This window comes from Podarcis melisellensis (genome assembly GCF_964234715.1).
Source record: "Podarcis melisellensis genome assembly, chromosome: 8".
In the NCBI taxonomy this organism is placed as follows: Eukaryota; Metazoa; Chordata; class Lepidosauria; order Squamata; family Lacertidae; genus Podarcis; species Podarcis melisellensis.
In genome coordinates, this window is record NC_138540.1 from 39,562,375 (window position 1) to 39,581,138 (window position 18,764).

General features: G+C 39.4%; 1 protein-coding gene across 2 annotated transcripts in view; it reads left to right on the forward strand.

Annotated features, from left to right (window-relative positions):
* The window catches only part of USP10 (ubiquitin specific peptidase 10), a 34,212-nt gene extending 15,817 nt beyond the window's left edge, over window positions 1-18,395 (forward strand). For both annotated transcript variants that reach the window (XM_081924037.1, XM_081924036.1), the window contains exons 4-14: window positions 934-1,956; window positions 4,299-4,390; window positions 4,669-4,778; window positions 5,833-5,888; window positions 6,648-6,751; window positions 7,622-7,721; window positions 8,343-8,523; window positions 12,916-13,081; window positions 14,933-15,077; window positions 16,108-16,173; window positions 17,296-18,395. In XM_081924037.1, coding sequence (XP_081780163.1) covers window positions 934-1,956; window positions 4,299-4,390; window positions 4,669-4,778; window positions 5,833-5,888; window positions 6,648-6,751; window positions 7,622-7,721; window positions 8,343-8,523; window positions 12,916-13,081; window positions 14,933-15,077; window positions 16,108-16,173; window positions 17,296-17,483 — 2,231 coding nt within the window. In that variant the 3' untranslated portion in view covers window positions 17,484-18,395. The remainder of the gene's footprint in view (window positions 1-933; window positions 1,957-4,298; window positions 4,391-4,668; window positions 4,779-5,832; window positions 5,889-6,647; window positions 6,752-7,621; window positions 7,722-8,342; window positions 8,524-12,915; window positions 13,082-14,932; window positions 15,078-16,107; window positions 16,174-17,295) is intronic.
* Window positions 18,396-18,764: the final 369 nt, after the last annotated feature.

Sequence of the window (18,764 nt, forward strand, 5' to 3'; positions counted from 1 at the left end):
TATTGAGACATGAATGTATATTGCCTGTACTGAAAGTTTCATTAGATGAAGTTTCTTCCTGGGCACAATTCAGACTTCGTACTGGTTTTAATCTTTACAGGGTAGTCTTATGTATGTTTACTTGGAAGCAAGTGCTACTGGGTTCAATAGGGGTTACTCCCAGAAGAGTGTAAATGAGAGGGCAGCCTTAAATCCCTAAATGTTTTAGTCCCATATAGACCAGTCCAGTTATTAAGATAATCATTAGTGGCCTAGGTGTCACCACCTGCTAAGGGGGTTTGTTTGGGTACTTCAACTTGGTACCCATTGTTTCCCAAATTTAACATCTTTTAGGGGCCAAATTAAAGTATTATAGTTTCCTAGGGTTTCAGCAGTTTTTAACATTGGCCTTCAGCTTCTTTTAAAGCAACTGCTGCTGCTTTGATTACTGATTGTTTTTACTGTATTATGTATGTTAGCCACCCTTAGAGTAGTTATTGAAAATATTTTCACCCTTCATTTCAGAATTTTTTTTGCCATTTTTTGGATGCTGGTATCAGATGTTTATGTTGCTTAGTTTCTGTGACCTTTGAAATTCCTTGTCTTAGAGATGGGACTATGATAGTTTTGCAGAATGTGTTTTTGTTTTTCTTGGTCAAAGTCACAAAATTCTACTCTTAGTGCCAGCCATGTGAAATATAGAGCCTTGAACATCCTATTGTTGAAAATCTTTTGACATTCCAATCTATGCTGACATAGTATTGCAAAAATAATTAAGCTATTTTCATATTTTCAGTCTGCACAAATTATATTTGATTAGGAATGTTTTTAACATTTATGATGAAAAGGAATAACTTGAGGTGAAGACAAGTGATTGCAAACCTATCTTGTATCTGCCCCCACTTCCCAAGAAAAAAAGCACCACTTTAATAGAAGTTTATTTTTCTCTCCTAGGGGAAGAATATCAGAGAATTGAATTTGGTGTTAATGAGGTTATTGAAGCAGATTCATCTGTGCTGAATAACAATGACTACAGTATTTCAAGTACTCTGAATCCTCAGGCACCGGAATTCATTCTTGGTTGTGCACCTTCCCAGAAGACGCCTAGTGATATACTCAACGAAGCCAACTATAACTCCATAGACTGCCAGTTCACTGATTCTTCTCTCGCTTTGGATAGCAGTTCTAATGCTGAAAATGATAGTTTACCTGGGAGCCTTGGGCAAAGGGAACGCAAAAAGAAGAAAAAAAGACCCCCTGGATATTACAGTTACTTGGAAGATGTTAGTGATGGCATTGTTCCTGCCGAGGCTTTGGTAAACGGGCATGCAAGTTCATCAGGACTTAATAGCATAAGCACAGAGGATGTAGACCTTACAGGCGATGCGCCATCGGTCACTCCAAGGACTTGTAACAGCCCTGAAAATTCTGTGGACTTCACTAGTGAAGCCGTGTCTGATGATTCGGTTTCTAGTGCTCTAGATGCTACAAGGACTGCAGGGCAGCCTGAAGTATGCAGTGTTACTAATTTGGAACAGTCTTGTGTCCCCTCTGAAACTGGGAGGGACAGCCCATTAAGGACAGCTGTTGTACAGCCATATGCTGGTACTGATACTACTGAAAACCTTGGTGTTACAAATGGACAAACACTTGAATCCTCTAGTGAGGGCACAGCTGCCAATGGGGTAGACTTGCATCCTGTGGAAAGCACCAACTCAGATCAAACTAAGCCTGAGGATGCTTTGCCTACTACTGAGGCAACCACCCCTGTTTCAGGAGCCGTTTCTGTTAATCAGCCTGCAAAATCATGGGCAAGCCTCTTTCACAATTCCAAACCTTCTGTTTCCATGCCTATGGCTTATGTTGAGACTAAGTATACCCCTCCTGCCACATCTCCTGTGGTCCCTGAGAAACAGGTTGAAGTCAAAGAGGGGCCTGTTCCAGTTTCTGAGGATCCTGTAGCCATAAGGATTGCAGGTATCATTAATGTGCTTCAAGCTTGAGCTACAAAGAGTGTAGGAAGGTTTGAAGGAGTGGAAAGTTTGAGTGAACCTAAATGTCCTAATGCTTTAGTAGTAAGAAAATGATTAACTCTGTGTTAGAGTGACACCTCTTGTTTAGTGTAATGGCTTCTAGCTTTTTGTTAATGTAGTGTCTGGTTAAACACACAACTGTGGATTGATGCTTACTTCCTTTTCAGTGTACAAGTAACAGTGAACTCTTGATTTGATGTGCACACACACAAAAGGATGAGTTTGTTTAGGCTGGAGCAATTTTGTTCTCTCTTCTAGAGCTAACCTTTCGCTGCTGCTGTGAGAGCCTATGTGTGTGACTCAGTTTGGAAAGTTTTGCCAGCTCAGCACTGAGAGCTTGCTATGTTAGGGGGTCTTTGTTCTTTTTAATAACTCCTTCCACCCAGGACCTCTTTTGGGAGGGCTGAACACTGCTCGTTTATTGCTAGGGAATATTTGAATACAACTGCTCGCCTTCACTCATACATTTATCTGTCTCACCACAAATAAAAACACACATTTTACTGGCCCATGGCAGCCTTTGAGCCACCAGGCTAACACTGACTTTGAATGTATAAGCAGTCTTAACAGTGGCCACTAGGACTTAGTCTGTGATCTGTGCTGTGAGCGCCACATTGCTTTGTAATATCTGATACATAGCCAGAATATGCAAGCACACGTAGCTTGACATTCTGCTCATTGTACACAATGTGAAAGTATTCTTTAAAACTGACAAATACCCTGTAACATGATAACGGGGCACAGAATGGTGCTGAAAGTTGCTGATTCTTCAGAAACATATAACTGTATCATCTGCATGCATTCAAAGCACAAGAGACCACTGACATGTGTGCCGTTTTCAACCCCAGAAGGGGGGCGGAGTGGGGCTGTGGGGCTACGCGCAGTGCCGTGGAATGACACACAAATAGGGAGTTGCCTGAAATCAGAGTTGCATCCCCATAGGCAGCTAGATTGCATGAAGGGTTAACTTGTGCTGCAGACAGAACTTTTTTATATATAATACAGAAAAATAATACTCGTGACTATAGAAATGCTTGTATAACTTCTTGGTCTTGATATAATTTCTTTATATTCCTTTTTTCTAAATATATATATATTTTCTTTACTAGCAAGCCATTTTCTGCATGTCTAATCCCCCAGAGTGGTAGTTCTTGTCACATTTGATTTCAAGTCTAGGTTTATTAATCTCTTTGACCTAAATTTCAATAGAAACATTCAAAAGTGTAAATGCATGCAACATTGTTGGATGGTGTACTTATAATGATTTACTTCATACAAGTTGGCAATATGTTCATTTTTAAAAGATCACCAGTGTTTATTTGGTTTGACTTTTTAAAAAAAACAATCACTAGTGTTTATTTGACTTTTCATTAAATAGTAGTAACCTCATCAGTAGCATTATTCTACCTGGGTTATTAGAACCTTTGGTGGTGGTGGGAACAAGACCTATCTATATATAATGGCAATAAAAGTGTAATATGTGGCATTAAAAAAATTATAAGCTTGTTGGGGTGGCTCCATTCTATTTAGTCATTGGTGTTTGTATCTGCAAAGAAAAAGTATCTTGCAAGAAATAACTTGTTTCTGCAGCAGAGCATTTTATTAAGAGTTCCTGTTGCTAGTGTTGATTACATAAACAGGGTTGGTTGCATGTCAATCAGGATCTAGCTCTTAGAACTTTATGCTGCCATGTAAGCCCAGCCCTGCTTAAGTTCCTAATGCAGATGAGGTCAAGCACTTCAGAACAGGCTTAGAGTAATACTGTCTACTGCTTCATTTTACACCCTGGTCTTCTCTTGTAATGCACTTAATGCTTGTTGCTGTAACAGCAAATGAGATGTTTTTGCACGTCCCTTGATTGTATATGAGATTAGAATTCAAAAATGGATGTTGCAAGAAGCTTTATACAGAGTATAACTAAGCAAGCATTGGAACTATAAGAGTAACTCTTAAGCGGGGAAATCAGAACTGTTGTACAGGTGACACAAGTCATTAGTGGACAACTGATGGTACATGCATGTTGGAGTAGTTCCAGGTGAAGTTTTATACCTGTACTTTGCCTCACCTTGCCTGCAAATCTATGGGAGGATAAATACTGGTAAGCATGATAAGACATAACCAAATGTCTTGCAACAAGAAAACAATGTGTGTAAATTCATTTCATTGGCCACAAGGGGATGCTAAAATACTGTTTGATTTTCCTCCACTACATGTGTAATAGGCAGTATATTTGTTCAGTTGGAAGTGAATTTGCTGACATTTTTGGATGTGTTCTTCATTTAACAGAATTACTGGAAAATGTAAAACTAATACATAAACCAGTATCTTTGCAACCACGAGGGCTGATCAATAAAGGAAACTGGTGTTATATCAACGCTGTATCCTTGCATTGGAAAAATATTACCTGAGTTAATTAACTGCTTGTGTTTCTCATACTGAAAACAAAATAGATCCTGTTATCAGACTTTAAATTTAAAGGTTCAAAATGGGAATGGGGTATATTTCAAGTGAGCAGTATCATTATGGCTGCTGAATGGCTTCCTTGTGCCATACAGTATTTTAAGTTCATTTTTGTTCTCCTCCTCTCTTTTTGCACAAAGACGTGGGTGTGTTAAATGCTGTCTTTATTAACTGACTCCTTAATGCAGTTCTATAGACACTGCAAGCTTTGGTTGCTTGCCCTCCTATGTATCACCTAATGAAGTCCATTCCAATGTATTCGAAATCACAACGGCCGTGTACTTCAACACCAATGATAGATAGTTTGTAAGTAAATTGCAAGACAATCACAATGTTTGAATTAGAATTGTAAGTCGGTAGACATTCTTATCTTCTTTTAAAAATAATACTAATTAAAGGTTGGAAACATTCAATGATACTAGGTATTTGGTAGTTTAATTGTCCCTTCACAGAGCAGTACAAGGATAATATTTGGAGCAAACCTAAATTAATATCTAATTGCCATATTGTTTGATTTTCAAATTATGCTGCCATAGTTACAACTCCCTCTCTTCCCCATTCTGTGATTTGGGAATATTTCAATTTATCAAAGTTAAAATACACACCCATTTCTAAACCAAAGCCTTGATCTTTGGTGAATCTCTCATTCAATGGCCGGGTTTGGACTACCTTTCCTGATTTCATAAATTAGATCCTGGTTCGCTATCCTAGTTAAGCCAGACTTCTCCAGTTAGGTATAACAGGGAGCTTTGGTTTAAACTAAAGCTAGCACATGAAGGGAAGCAAGGGCCAAGGGTGGAGCATGTAGCCCCCATGTGCATTCCCAGCTTCATAAACTGTGGGAAAGATTGTCCGAACCTAGCCAGTGGATTGCATTCAGAAACAGTTCAACATTGCCATTGTGAATTGGGGCTCCATCTCCTTCAGCTAACGTGAGTCAACTTTCCCCATCGTGGCTCTCCCTCCAGACGTTTTGGATTATAACTACCACCAGATGGGAGTTGTGTGGAAAACATCTGGATGGTGCCAGGTTGAGAAATGCCACTCCAAGTAGTGTGTATGCTTAGTTCACCTACCACATGGAACGAAAACTTGTCCATCTCAGCGCTAGAGATAAAAATATTGAAATAGTTGCTTTTAGTGCATCAGCTGAGGAAGAGGACCGGTAAAATAAATGCATGTTGACACTCAAATGAGATGAAGAGAGGTAAATTACCCATTTTTATCTTGAAACAAACAATAATTTTATCTTATGTGAGCCTTTCCAGTATTAGACTTGATCAGATGTTTGTGGCTAGTTGTATCTAGTAACATTTGTTGTCTCTGTAGCTAACACAGATTTCCTTTTGTTCTACTTCAGTGTCCGCCTAATGAATGAGTTTACAAATATGCCAGTCCCTCCTAAGGCAAAACAAGGTGGGTAGAAAATAATCACCTGCTAACTGTCTGGTGACATATTGGTAGAGTGGAGGAGTTCAATGCTGTCTTTGTATGATACAGCTGAGGTTCTTACATTTCTGCAGTACAAATTGGCTTTCACCAAGAGGCTTGTGTGATGTCAGGTAAAAAGAATCTTTCTGTTTAAAAGGCATACAACATTTTTGCAGCATCTTTTTTTCAGCTCTTAGGACCTTACATAAAATATGATCTTGTTTCAGAAAGAGAGTGTTCCTTCTGTACTCTTAAGATTGGTTTGTTTTTAAGGTGGCAACAAACCTCTTGCATCAGTTTTTGAGGTGTTGGGAAACTTGCTGTATTCAGACACAATCCTTAGGTTTGATGTATCAGCACAAATAAATTGTATTTCATGGTTGCATGAAGTCAATTGCTGTCATTCTCTCCATGCTGATGCAGTGTCTTAGTTTCTTTTTTTTACCTAAATTTTTACCTAAATTCAGTTCCCGGTAAGGTAATTTGATGGTGTAAGTAGCCACCTATGAGAACTTTAGTAGTTGCCTTGCCTGCTTTTCAGTGTTGTGTGATTGTGGTTAAGCCACAGACAAACCTCCACAGCATAGTGTTGCTAAAAGAACAGGGGCAGTGATTACTTCATTATTTGTTGAAAATGTAGCATTGAATCTGTCCCACCCTGTACTTGAAATTCTGGCCTTTTGTAAAGGTTAAGTTGTTGATCTTTGTCAAATTGCTCTGTCTTTCCCCTTTTTGTTTTGGCAGCTTTAGGTGATAAAATTGCAAGAGACATCAGGCCTGGAGCTGCCTTTGAACCTACATACATTTATAGATTGCTGACAGTTATCAAGTCAAGTCTGTCGGAAAAGGTGAGATTAGATCTTTTGAGCTGTTTCTTACCCTGTATTATGTAAGCAGCTGTAGAAAAAGTGTTTGCAGTTCCCTTTTATTACGGCCCTAATATGGTTAATTTCATTCTTCAGCAGTGGTGGCTTATCCTTGGTTGCATCTGGAACACCCAAATAGTGCCAGACATGCTAAGGGAGCCAGAGTTAAAAGAATAGTAGGCTTGTTTAAAAAAATGAGTTACAAATGTTGGGTGTTAATATAAAATGTAAGATAATGATAACTTGTGGTAAGAATACTGAAGGCGTGGTACCAGCTTCCTCTTCAAACCTTGAGGCCTAAAGAATTAGTCTTCACATGCAGTTCTAGTATTTATATGCTGTGTTAACATTCAAATGCAGACATATAGTATGGATGTTTCTATAACTCTGGAATCGAGTACAAGGGAGACCCAAGGATATAACACAAAATCTGCAGTTAAGGTTTTATCCAAAGCTAGGATTAGCAAACCCAATGTTTCCTTCATTCAGCTTCCAAATGTGCCAGAATAAATGCCTCATTGATGACTGGTACTTTTTATCAATATCAGTTGCATTCAGACATCTTGTCACTTAAAATGAGAAAGGAAGTTCCTTGGACTGATGAAAGGCCATGTTAGAGTACTTTTTCTATGCAGAAGTTCTTGCACCAAATTCTCAAACTTTAAAGTCTCCCGAGTTTTAAAAAGCAGTTTGGAGTACAGTGGGGAGTAGTACTGCTTTGGAAAATTAATTTAACTTCAGTGCACTGAGTAATGTACTTGTGCCTTTGGATCACTCCCAAGAACCTAAATAGGAAAGTGTTGGAGTGACTATACTATATATGTGGCAATACTAAAACACCTTTTTCTTCAGGGCAGACAAGAAGATGCTGAAGAGTATCTGGGATTTATTCTAAATGGTCTACATGAGGAAATGCTGATTCTGAAGAAGTTGCTATCTCCACACAGTGAAAGTAAGTTTTTAAAAAAATGCTAATTAATATGTATATTTATATATAGCATATTTGTATATGGACAGTGTGCAGACATAATGCTTATTTATGGTTTGTTTTCTTCAACTATGCCATGAAGTATGTAGTTAAGCCATTTTGTGAATCAATAGTTTGAAGTAGGTTTGCAAACCATGTTTTACATTAACTGTAATTAACCATTACATCTGCATTGCAAACCAAAGCTAAAACAGTTTTCTCACTTCTCCAGCCACTGTGTCCAAAGTTGCCAAGTGGTTCTCACTGATGTCTTCCTTCCTCTCCCCCAATCTTTGAGTTAGACGGTAGTTTCTCTCTGAGACCTCTAGGTTAAAGAAACAAACTATGGTGTGCCCTAAACAATCTTAAGTCTTACGCCTGCACTGTGCTATAGTTTTCTGTTTTGAAAGAATGGAGGTAGAACTACTCATGTAACTGCAATAGTTGCCTAAGCAGGTAGAGGAATGATACTTGCTTTTAATGATAAAGTTTGCATAAAGCAGTGTTTCCTTCTAGATAAAAATTATCTACTCTTAAGTATAACTTACCATGTAATAATATATATATATCCAGTAACAGAAAATATACATTTCCTCTTCCCTCCAGAACTTGCAGTTTCCAATGGTCCGGAGACCCAGCCTGTAAATGAAGAGGAAGAACAGGAGGAGCAAGGCGAAGGAAGTGAGGATGAATGGGAGCAGGTTGGACCACGCAACAAATCCTCTGTCACTCGGCAAGCAGATTTTGTCCAGACACCAATTACAGATATATTTGGTGGTCACATAAGGTACAATAAATTGTAATTAGTGTTAATAGAATGTCAGGCTGCATATTGTCTCCCTGCTTATTTAACTTATATGCAGAATTCATCATGCGAAAGGCTGGGCTGGATGAATCCCTAGCCGGAATTAAGATTGCCGGAAGAAATATCAAAAACCTCAGATATGCAGATGACACAACCTTGATGGCAGAAAGTGAGGAGGAATTAAAGAACCTTTTATTGAGGGTGAAAAAGGAGAGCGCAAAATATGGTCTGAAGCTCAACATCAAAAAAACTAAGATCATGGCCACTGGGCCCATCACCTCCTGGCAAATAGAAGGGGAAGAAATGGAGGCACTGAGAGATTTTACTTTCTTGGGCTCCATGATCACTGCAGATGGTGACAGCAGCCATGAAATTAAAAGACGGCTGCTTCTTGGGAGAAAAGCAATGACAAACCTAGACAGCATCTTAAAAAGTAGAGACATCACCTTGCCAACAAAGGTCCATATAGTTAAAGCTATGGTTTTCCCAGTAGTGATGTATGGAAGTGAGAGCTGGATCATAAAGAAGGCTGATCACCGCAGAATTGATGCTTTTGAATTATGGTCTGGAGGAGACCTTGAAAGTCCCATGGACTGCAGGAAGATCAAACCTCTCCATTCTTAAGGAAATCAGTCTTCACTGGAAGGACAGATCGTGAAGCTGAGGCTCCAATACTTTGGCCACCTCATGAGAAGAGAAGACTCCCTGGAAAAGACCCTGATGTTGGGAAAGATGGAGGGCACAAGGAGAAGGGGACAACAGAGGACAAGATGAAGAGAAGAAGAAGAGGAGTTTGGATTTGATATCCCGCCTTTCACTCCCCTTCAGGAGTCTCAAAGCGGCTAACATTCTCCTTTCCCTTCCTCCCCCACAACAAACACTCTGTGAGGTGAGTGGGGCTGAGAGACTTCAAAGAAGTGTGACTGGCCCAAGGTCACCCAGCAGCTGCATGTGGAGGAGTGGAGACGCGAACCCGGTTCCCCAGATTATGAGACTTAACCACTACATCACACTGGCTCTCAAGATGGTTGGATAGTGTTCTCGAAGCTACCAGCATGAGTTTGATCAAACTGCGGGAGGCAGTGGAAGACAGAAGTGCCTGGTGTGCTCTGGTCCATGGGGTCACAAAGAGTCGGACACGACTAAACAACAACAAGAATGTCAGGATCATGTTTATGGGTGAGGGGAAATGGACAAAATCAATGTATGCCACCATAGGCGCAGTCAAACCTCTACTTACCACCACCTCTTCTTACGGTCGGGTTTGCTGCTGTTTGCGCATGTGCAGAAGCGGCCATCACCATTCGCACATGCGCAGAAGCAGGCCATCACCGCCTGCGCACAATGGCGCCTCTCCCAGCGCTCCTTTTCGACCACCAGACAGACCTCCAGAACGGATTATGGTTGCAATAGAGGTTCCACTGTAGAAGCTTAGTGTTCATAAATATAAAATGTGTTGTGCATTAAGGTACACCCCAAAAGTTGATATAGAGAGATTCCTATAAGCTGGTTCTGCCGCAAAGAACGTACCTTCATTTCCATTCCTTGGTGACAGGAACTCGGAAGAGCCAGCCCTACATATTTCTGAGACGACTTCTTTGTATGTTTAATCTGGTAACAATTATTAATGGCGAGCACATCGTCCTCTGTTGACATCCAAAAGAAGCAAGATGAAACTGAGGGATTCCTGTTTTCTTCTTTTTGCTGAATGGGAGAACCACAAATCTCTAATCCCACATGTGTAGTCTGCTTTCTGCCACGCCTGTCCTACTCACTATACTAAGTAGGTCACCGCAGAAACAAGATCCCACGTTAGGATGTTGGAAAGCTTTCTCTTGTGAGGCCAGCAGCAGAGATAGGAATGGTCTAATAGTAGTTTACCAAACATAAGCTCTAGAAATAGTTGTATTTTCCGTCCCACACAAAAATGTAGATTAGTACTTCCTCCCCCATCATGTTTTTGGCTCTTAATTGCCTTCATGAGTACCTTGTTTATTGCAAAGAAATAATAAGAATGCATTAAAATCCAAATCTGCATTTATCTGAACTTTTCATGCCAAAATGTACTTATAATTATCATGCTTCACTCATGTATGTGCCTTTGTGTGGACTTTGCCCTTAAGAGCAGTAGTTGAAAAGTGCTGTGCTGTGGTGGATTTTTAGTATAGAAAAATGAACTAAAAATTGTGGCAGGGGACATGAGAGGTTTATAAATTACGTTTGGTCTCAAGAAAGTAAATACGTAGAGATGGTCTCTTCCCCCCTTCTATTAGAACTCAAGCTCAACAGATGAAATTAATAGGCAGTAGATTTAGAGTGGTTAGAATGAAATACTTCATCCAGGTTCCAGAATTCATTGGCACAAGATGTGGCGATGGCCACTAGTTTAATGGCTTTAGAGGAGGATTACACAAGTTCATGGAGAAAATACCTGTCAGTGACTCCTATAGTTAGGATCGCTTTGTAGAATTTTGGTGTTCACTAAACACTGGTTTCTGGTAGGACATGGAGCGGAGCCCCCCACCCCAGTGAATTCAATGACCAGGCAGAATTACTTTGAATTGGGCTTGGAAATTAAAAACTCAGCACATAATAGCATGGATGTAATATGCTCCAATAAATGTGGCTGCAGCCTTCTGCAATAGCTGTAGTTTCTGAACATGTTTCAGAGGCAACACCACAAATTCAGGTGTATTTTTTTTATTTTCAGAAACAACCTGCATGGTAGCAATTTCAGAAAGTCAAGATAATTTTCATCATTGCATTATTGCTGGTATTGCTAGTACATGCTTATGTTTTGTTTTTAAAAGAACTGAAAGAAAACATTTAGAAGTTGTGGGTGCACTAATAGAGATAAGACAGCCAGAGGGAGAGATTGATAGAGATTTTCCATTATTCTGTTAGTCCATAATGTATAAGCTAGAAAAACTTGGTTGCTGTGGTGGATGTTGATGTGTTGGTCAGTCTTGATAGTTTCAGGGTGGATATAGTGAAAATGTATTATATATTGATGGAAAAGAGTTATAAGGTTGTATGTAGTTAATGTTCTTCTTGTTTAAGAAATTAATGAAACTGCTTCATCTTTCTAAGACAGTATTGTGATGATGGTTCTTCATTGCTCTTATTTGATAAGCTAGCTTAGTTAATAAAGTTATTTCCCAAATTATTTTAGCCATTATATTAAGGTGAATGGTTTGTTTGTTTTCTGTAATCAAGCCATGTAGATCTTTGCACATGTCAGAAGAATTCTGAGTAGCTGTTGGCCATTATTCCAGACTTCTGATTTAAATTCCCAAGATGAAGGGAAACTATAACCGTTGAATATCTATAGCTGGTATAAATTTGTAGCTGGATATACCCTCACTTAAACAAATAAAACTTTGATGCTAGTCTTTATTCCTGGTGGGCAGCAGTTTAAAGAAAGAATGAGAGTGTGCCATGCTCCTGGACTCTTCACCAAACATTGCAGTTTTATTGATGTTTTTGTGTGTTGTGGAAAAATACCGCTGCAAAATGCTAACCTGAAATATTATCTGGATTAAGTGTGGTCTCATTCTGACTTGAAGAAGCCTCTGAATAAACAGCATGTTAGTTCTTGATGAGAAAGGTATCCCAAAGTGGCTCTCATGTAATGGGTGGGGCAAGTTGTCGCTTACAAACATCAACCTTGCCATTATGAGGGCTTCACATCGTCCAAGAAAGACCTTATTCTTTCCTTAAAATAAAGATGCTACTGTATAAAGAGGTGACTGGGTGCCAGTATTAAAGAGAACCTGGGGTTATATGTGAACCAAAGTAACAGTTTTATTTAGCTTTTCACATTCAGTATTCATGAATAAGCTTAAGCAAATTGAATACAATTGTTTTAAGAATCTGGATGTGTTGGTATCTTTCAGTGGACTGTAAATTTGAAAAACAATTGGACATGAGAATGGAAGTCCTGTATGTGGCTATTTCGCATTCAGTCCTAATTATGTTTTTAAAGAAGAGGAGGAGAAAGGAAAGTATTGTGTTTAAGCTAGGAGGATGGGTCAGTAACTGAAAGAAGTACTATTCTTTCCTCCCCATCCCTTGCAGGGGACACATCTTTAAACTGTATTTCATTTCTGCATAAAACCTGACATATTCAATTTCTGGATACTGAATCTGGTCATTACTTTAACGATATGTCTTTATATCTGTCAAAATCTGGCAGGAGTTTGTAACACAAGAGCCTCATTTTAAGCCTGCCTACTGAGTTTGGCCATGAAACATTTTTATATGGGTTTCAGGAAGATATATGTGAAGGTATGTGTTGGCAGTCTCGCCATCAGTCATTCCAGAATTAAATTTTGAACAGTTTTCACAAGTGCAACTTCTAACTCGTTTCTTTAGATCTGTGGTTTACCAACAAAGTTCGAAGGAGTCTGCCACTCTGCAGCCATTTTTTACTCTGCAGTTGGATATCCAGTCTGATAAGATACGCACAGTTCAAGATGCTCTGGAAAGCTTGGTGGCAAGAGAGTCTGTTCAGGGTTATACCACAAAAACCAAGCAGGAGGTAAGTTATTTAACGACTGGGTACACTTTTGAAGTCAAACATTACCATTAATCATTATGTGGGTGTTTAATATTGTCTGTGTTGACTGACAGCAATTCTCAAAGATTTCAGGAAGAAGTCCTTAATCCTGTTACCTGACATCCTTTCAAATCCTGTTACCTGACATCCTTTCAACTGGTAATGCTAGGTACTGGCCCTTGGACCCTGTGCAGTCAAGACACATTCTGTCCCTTGGGCACATTCATAAGTGCAAAATGTGCTATGCATCCATAAAGCCTAGAGTCTCACATCTGTGGCTGATTGAACACTGCCTTATCGGGACAAACTAATGGGGCAGTAGAAGAGAACCAGGAACCAGACAACAACTCCAGTCTACCTTTGTGCTTCTTCCCTTTTATATGTTAGCTGGGTTGTTTGTGACTGGTCTTTATTATGTCTGTGTAGCATAAATATTGCTATGCTGATTCATTTTAAAAGCTTATTCAGTGAACTGCTTTTTGCAACCAAAGTGATTTCCCCCCAGTCTGTTCCTAATGAGAGTCTTGTGGAATTTAGTGCTCTAGAATGACCTAGTGCTTAGCTGATTTATGTAATTAATAATTGAATATAAACCTGTGAATTTTGGAACAATGCAATGTAATTTTAACAGTGACCATGCCAAGATTACTTTTCTGGGAAGGCCTGTTGGAAGTAAAATGTCTTCAGTAGATGCTGAAATCACAAATATTATTGTATTAAAATGGTTTCTTTTACATTTTTTGTGATGTCAAACCATGCAGATGAGTAAAAATGCAGTGCTTTTGTCCTGATTTTTTCAATAGTTAATAGAACGATGTGCCTAGTTGTATTTTTCCACTGCTGTGCTCTCGTCGTCAGATGATGCTTTGATAGAATCAGAGATGGGTTATTTAACTAGCCTTAATGTAGGAAGCACACACCATCTTTGTAAACAGAGTGGTTCTCTACAAGATAGAAAAGAGTGGGCTTTACCACAGTGCTTAGACATTGGGAGGAGAGGGCAACAACCTGAAGAAAGGGTGAGAAGCATGTTGCCCTGAAATTATGTGTAGGCAAACGCAGCCCGTCTGGATTTTATGTCTGACATGATGTGTGGGAGTGAAAGTGGCAGAACATCTCTTTGGTTGTCTGAGAGACCTCCTTGTATGGGAGGAAAACTTGCAGTGCAAACTTCTCAGGGCTTGCCACACGAATTTTGTTTGGCTAGCCACTCACTTTTTGGTTTTGGTACATATATGGTTTTAGTCTCCTCTTTACTTGACAACCCAAATGTTCAATTATGGCTTCTAGAAGAAATGGGTGTTCACTTGAGGTGCTAGTCTGGTCTGGTTTATATTTTAGTGTCTAGTCTGGGAAGAGTGCAAACATCTCGTATTGCATTTAAAAAAATAGTTTTCTCTAACATATTTATGAACAAAAACTCCTTTTGCACTTTGCACCAGTCATTAACAAAAGCTGATTAAATATGTGATCATTAGCTCATAGGAGTAGTGTGCAGAACTGGAGTCGAAGAGCTAAACTGAAAATAAATTTTGAACCAAAATTTGTCCACCAAGTGCTTTCTGCAGTGAAAGCCTTCATGCCTATGAAAGTAGATATATATAGGCAGGTGACTTTAAATGTTGTACATCACCAGAAACATAACTCTGCTCCTCCTGGGGTGGAAATCCCTCATCTGTTAGTCTGGCAGTGCCTAAAAATGGAAGGAAGAGGTGTTTGTGTGTGTATTAAACTGATTCCAGTAATTTCCACTTCTGATTCTGCGGAAATAAGCTTAATTGGTGACTAGCAGAGATTTGAGGTCCAACAAAAATTCTGCTTTCACCATGCTAGGTGGAGATCAGTCGAAGAGTGACACTTGAAGAACTCCCGCCAGTCCTTGTCCTACACCTCAAACGATTTGTCTATGAAAAAACGGGGGGGTGCCAGAAGCTCATAAAAAATATTGAATATCCTGTTGACCTGGAAATAAGTAAAGGTACATCTTCTGAACAAAGCATCTGGGTTTTTTGTTTGTTTGTTTTACAGAAAGAGATTATTGTTGTTTATGCTTTTGGGGTGGGGGTGGGGTGATCCTGTTTAGGGATTTCAGGATCAGTGTATATCTTCAGAACTGGTTAAGCAGCCCAGATTGAGCTGAGTTTAACGCCAAATATCTCCATTGTCATTTTCAGTATATTTCTTTATCTTAAAAAGCTTGCTGTATGTTAGTTCCACAGTCTTCATAAATCAGCACATGACTATTTCTTCCTCAGAATTTAATCACCAAAATCTTGCAGCACTTGGGTGGACTTCAGTGTAGCGCTAAGGTTCCATCAGCTTAAGAATTCTTGCTTGTGCAATTGAATGTTTTCCCCCCTCAATCTGTTCAGGATGTTTCCCCAGCCCCATGGGACAGATTTGGGGAGGATGTGGGGCACATGGAGCTGGAGGGGTGGCATCCTGTTAGGCAAGCAGAAATCCTTGTGCTGACAGGACATGGTACCAGAATACTACTGTTTCTCTCAAACTGATGCTGTTTTAACAATTTTGCTATCTTTTTCTCTCATTCCAAGGTTTGGAATGCTGTGATTTAACTCCTTGAAATAACAACAATCTCTGAAGTTACTTAATCTCACATCCTAATGTATAAACATTTCTTTTTAAAAAATAAAATAAAAGACCTAAAAATAAAGATCTTTGCACCAATGTACTATAAAACTTATTGCTTGCCATTTACTCTTGTGTGTCATACCCAAATCTTGGCCAGATATCTGACAAAAGGAAGCCCTCATATTGGCAAAGATCAGTGAGAAGCTTATATCTCCTCAGGGAGGATGGCCATACATCCTGAGCCTTCACAGTGGAATAGAAGAGCTATTGTTGACAGGCTCAGCTTTCAGTAGTTCTTTTGTTCCTTGCAGTGGGTGCATGCTCTTTGGTTCGTTAAATGTGGGTAAAAGAGAGGCAGAAGTAATCCGATAATACTAAAGACAGTAATTCACTTGAAATTCTGTTTGCTTTTTCAGAGCTGTTGTCTCCGGGGGTCAAAAGTAAGATATTTAAAGGCCAAAGAACCTACCGGCTCTTTGCAGGTATGTGCTCATTTCTCTCAAATGTAATTAATTTTGTCACAAGGGCTCTTGCTGTTTTAAAATATTGGCAGTCCTCTCAGATCAAGCATATGCACTTCTAAAATTAATTCTTTTTTAAAAAGTTCCCTGTTGTGTGCCTTAATCCAAGAATGCCAGTTCAACAAAGATGATATTCTGCAACCACTCCATATTATTCAAATTAAGAAAGTTATTCAGTGTTACTCCACATTACAGTGGTACCTCAGGTTAAGTACTTAATTCGTTCCGGAGGTCCGTTCTTAACCTGAAACTGTTCTTAACCTGAAGCAGCACTTTAGCTAATGGGGCCTCCCTCTGCTGGCGCGCCGCCAGAGCACGATTTCTGTTCTCATCCTGAAGCAAAGTTCTTAACCTGAGGTACTATTTCTGGGTTAGCGGAATCTGTAACCTGAAGCGTATGTAACCTGAGGTACCACTGTACTCAGATCTGTCAGTTGATGGCAGCCAAATGTGCAGTCAACCTTGTGGAATTTAGTACTTGAGTCAGTACTGACTGTGATTGCGACTGTGGATTGAGAGATAGTTGCTCGCAAAGTATTGAAATTGGGGAGGGAAGTAACCTGCTGCTTTCAAAAAGCTTGCATTTAGTTGTTGGTTGTTTTGCTGCACAATTTTAGTGATTGCAGAAGTTCAGCAAACAAACCAATCTCTCCCAAGCAGTCTAAACTAAAAAGAGTCAGAGTTTTATCTCTCCCCCATTTTTAATATTCTCCAAAATTACTGAATGAATTTCAGGTGACTCTCCTGTTTTCTTAAGCCCTCTGGCAAGTAAGTTTGGGAGAGAGATGGAGTTTTCTTACACTTGAGTTGAGGTTTGAAGAGCATTAAAAAAAAAAATCAGTATCTCCCACTATTTCTGACGTTTTGTGCCAGCCCAATGGCCCCTTTTCTCATGCCCAAGGGTTCTGGTCTTTGTGTGGCAAGGTTTAATCATCTGGCTAATAAAGCAAACTGATATTTGTGGAGCTCCATCCCTCCGCATAAGTTGACAAACATTTGGACAAGCAAGCATCCATTGAAACTTGTTAATGTTGCTTCCTTCCCTGTTGTCTTATTAGTTGTTTGGTTTTGGTTTTTTGACAGTTGTCTACCATCATGGAAACAGTGCAACTGGTGGACATTACACTACAGACGTCTTCCAGATTGGTCTCAATGGCTGGTTGCGCATAGATGACCAGGCTGTCAAAGTGATTAATCAGTACCAGGTGGTGAAGCCGTCTGCTGAGCGCACAGCCTACCTCCTGTACTACCGCCGAGTTGACCTGCTTTGAAAACTCCCCGTTTTTCTGCTGTGTTTGCCAGATTACCTGCTTTCTAGAACGCCAACTCTCTCTAACCCTTATTTCTCTTCCTCCCCTCAATGAATTCTTTTCCTTCTCTCTTCCTTCCCCTTGCAACTATGGGATAGAGCGAAAGAGAAGACTACCTTTTTGAGGTTTGTGAACAGCCTAGTTGGTGTTGGCTTAATGACTTTGCTGAATGAAGTCATTAGGGTTTGAAAGACTCAGTCTCACGAATCACACACAAAGTATTTCTTCTTCTTCTTTTGCGCTAATGCTGAATCCTAAGAGATTATTAAAACGGGGGATTTGCAACTGATTCCCACTTTCTAATTGCATAGTAGAAGCAGCCCTGCACCAGCAACAGAACTTGTAGATTTCTGTGAAAATGTTTTATCTTTACTTAAATAAAAAAACTAAAAAAAAAATACTCTCTAATCTTCCCCCACTAGTTTTTTGAGAAATGGTAAAAATGAGCCAGTGTCTATCAAGGAAAAAATGGTCCTCCTTTAAAAGAAAATACTCTACAAAAAAAGTATAATATACAGAGTTGCCGGTTCCTGATAGGGAAAAATACACATTTTAATAATTGTGCGATGAGAAACTGCTTAAGTACACATTGCAGATCAAAATACTTTTGAGTTAAAATGTTAGTCTATATAGATGGGTGATTGTAACTTTATTGCTATTAAGAGATTTCAAAACTGCATTTATGCTTCTGTGTACATGGGATTTTAAAACAAAAAATGGGCAAAATAATGAAAGTTGATATTTTTTTCAGTCTGCTTTGTTTAATTTTGCTGTCCGCTCTCCTATAATGTTGAGTTCCTAAGTGTACACAGTCTAGTGATATCTAGGAGTATAAAGTTGTCGCCCATCAATAAAAAAAAGTCACAAAGTTGATTTAAAGCTCTGAGAGTGTTCTTTGACCACGGGGCACAGCTGAAAGCAACAGAGACATTCAAATGAACAGGAAAAGCTGCAAAGCCAAGTCTCCTGGTGGGGTGCCAAAGACAAAACTGAGAAATACCAGTTTTGTACTTCCTGACCGGCTTCACTTTCATCTCCAATCAAATGGCTTTAAAAGGACATTAGACAAATCCATTTGGTGTAGTTCGGTCAATGGCTATTATACCAAGTAAACTAAATGGATGTTCAAAAGCTGTATGCCTGGGGGAGGGTTGCCTTTGGGGCACCTGTGAAACATCTGAATAGGATGCTAGACTAGATCAACCTTTGGTCTGATCCAGCAGGGATCAGACCACTTGTCTA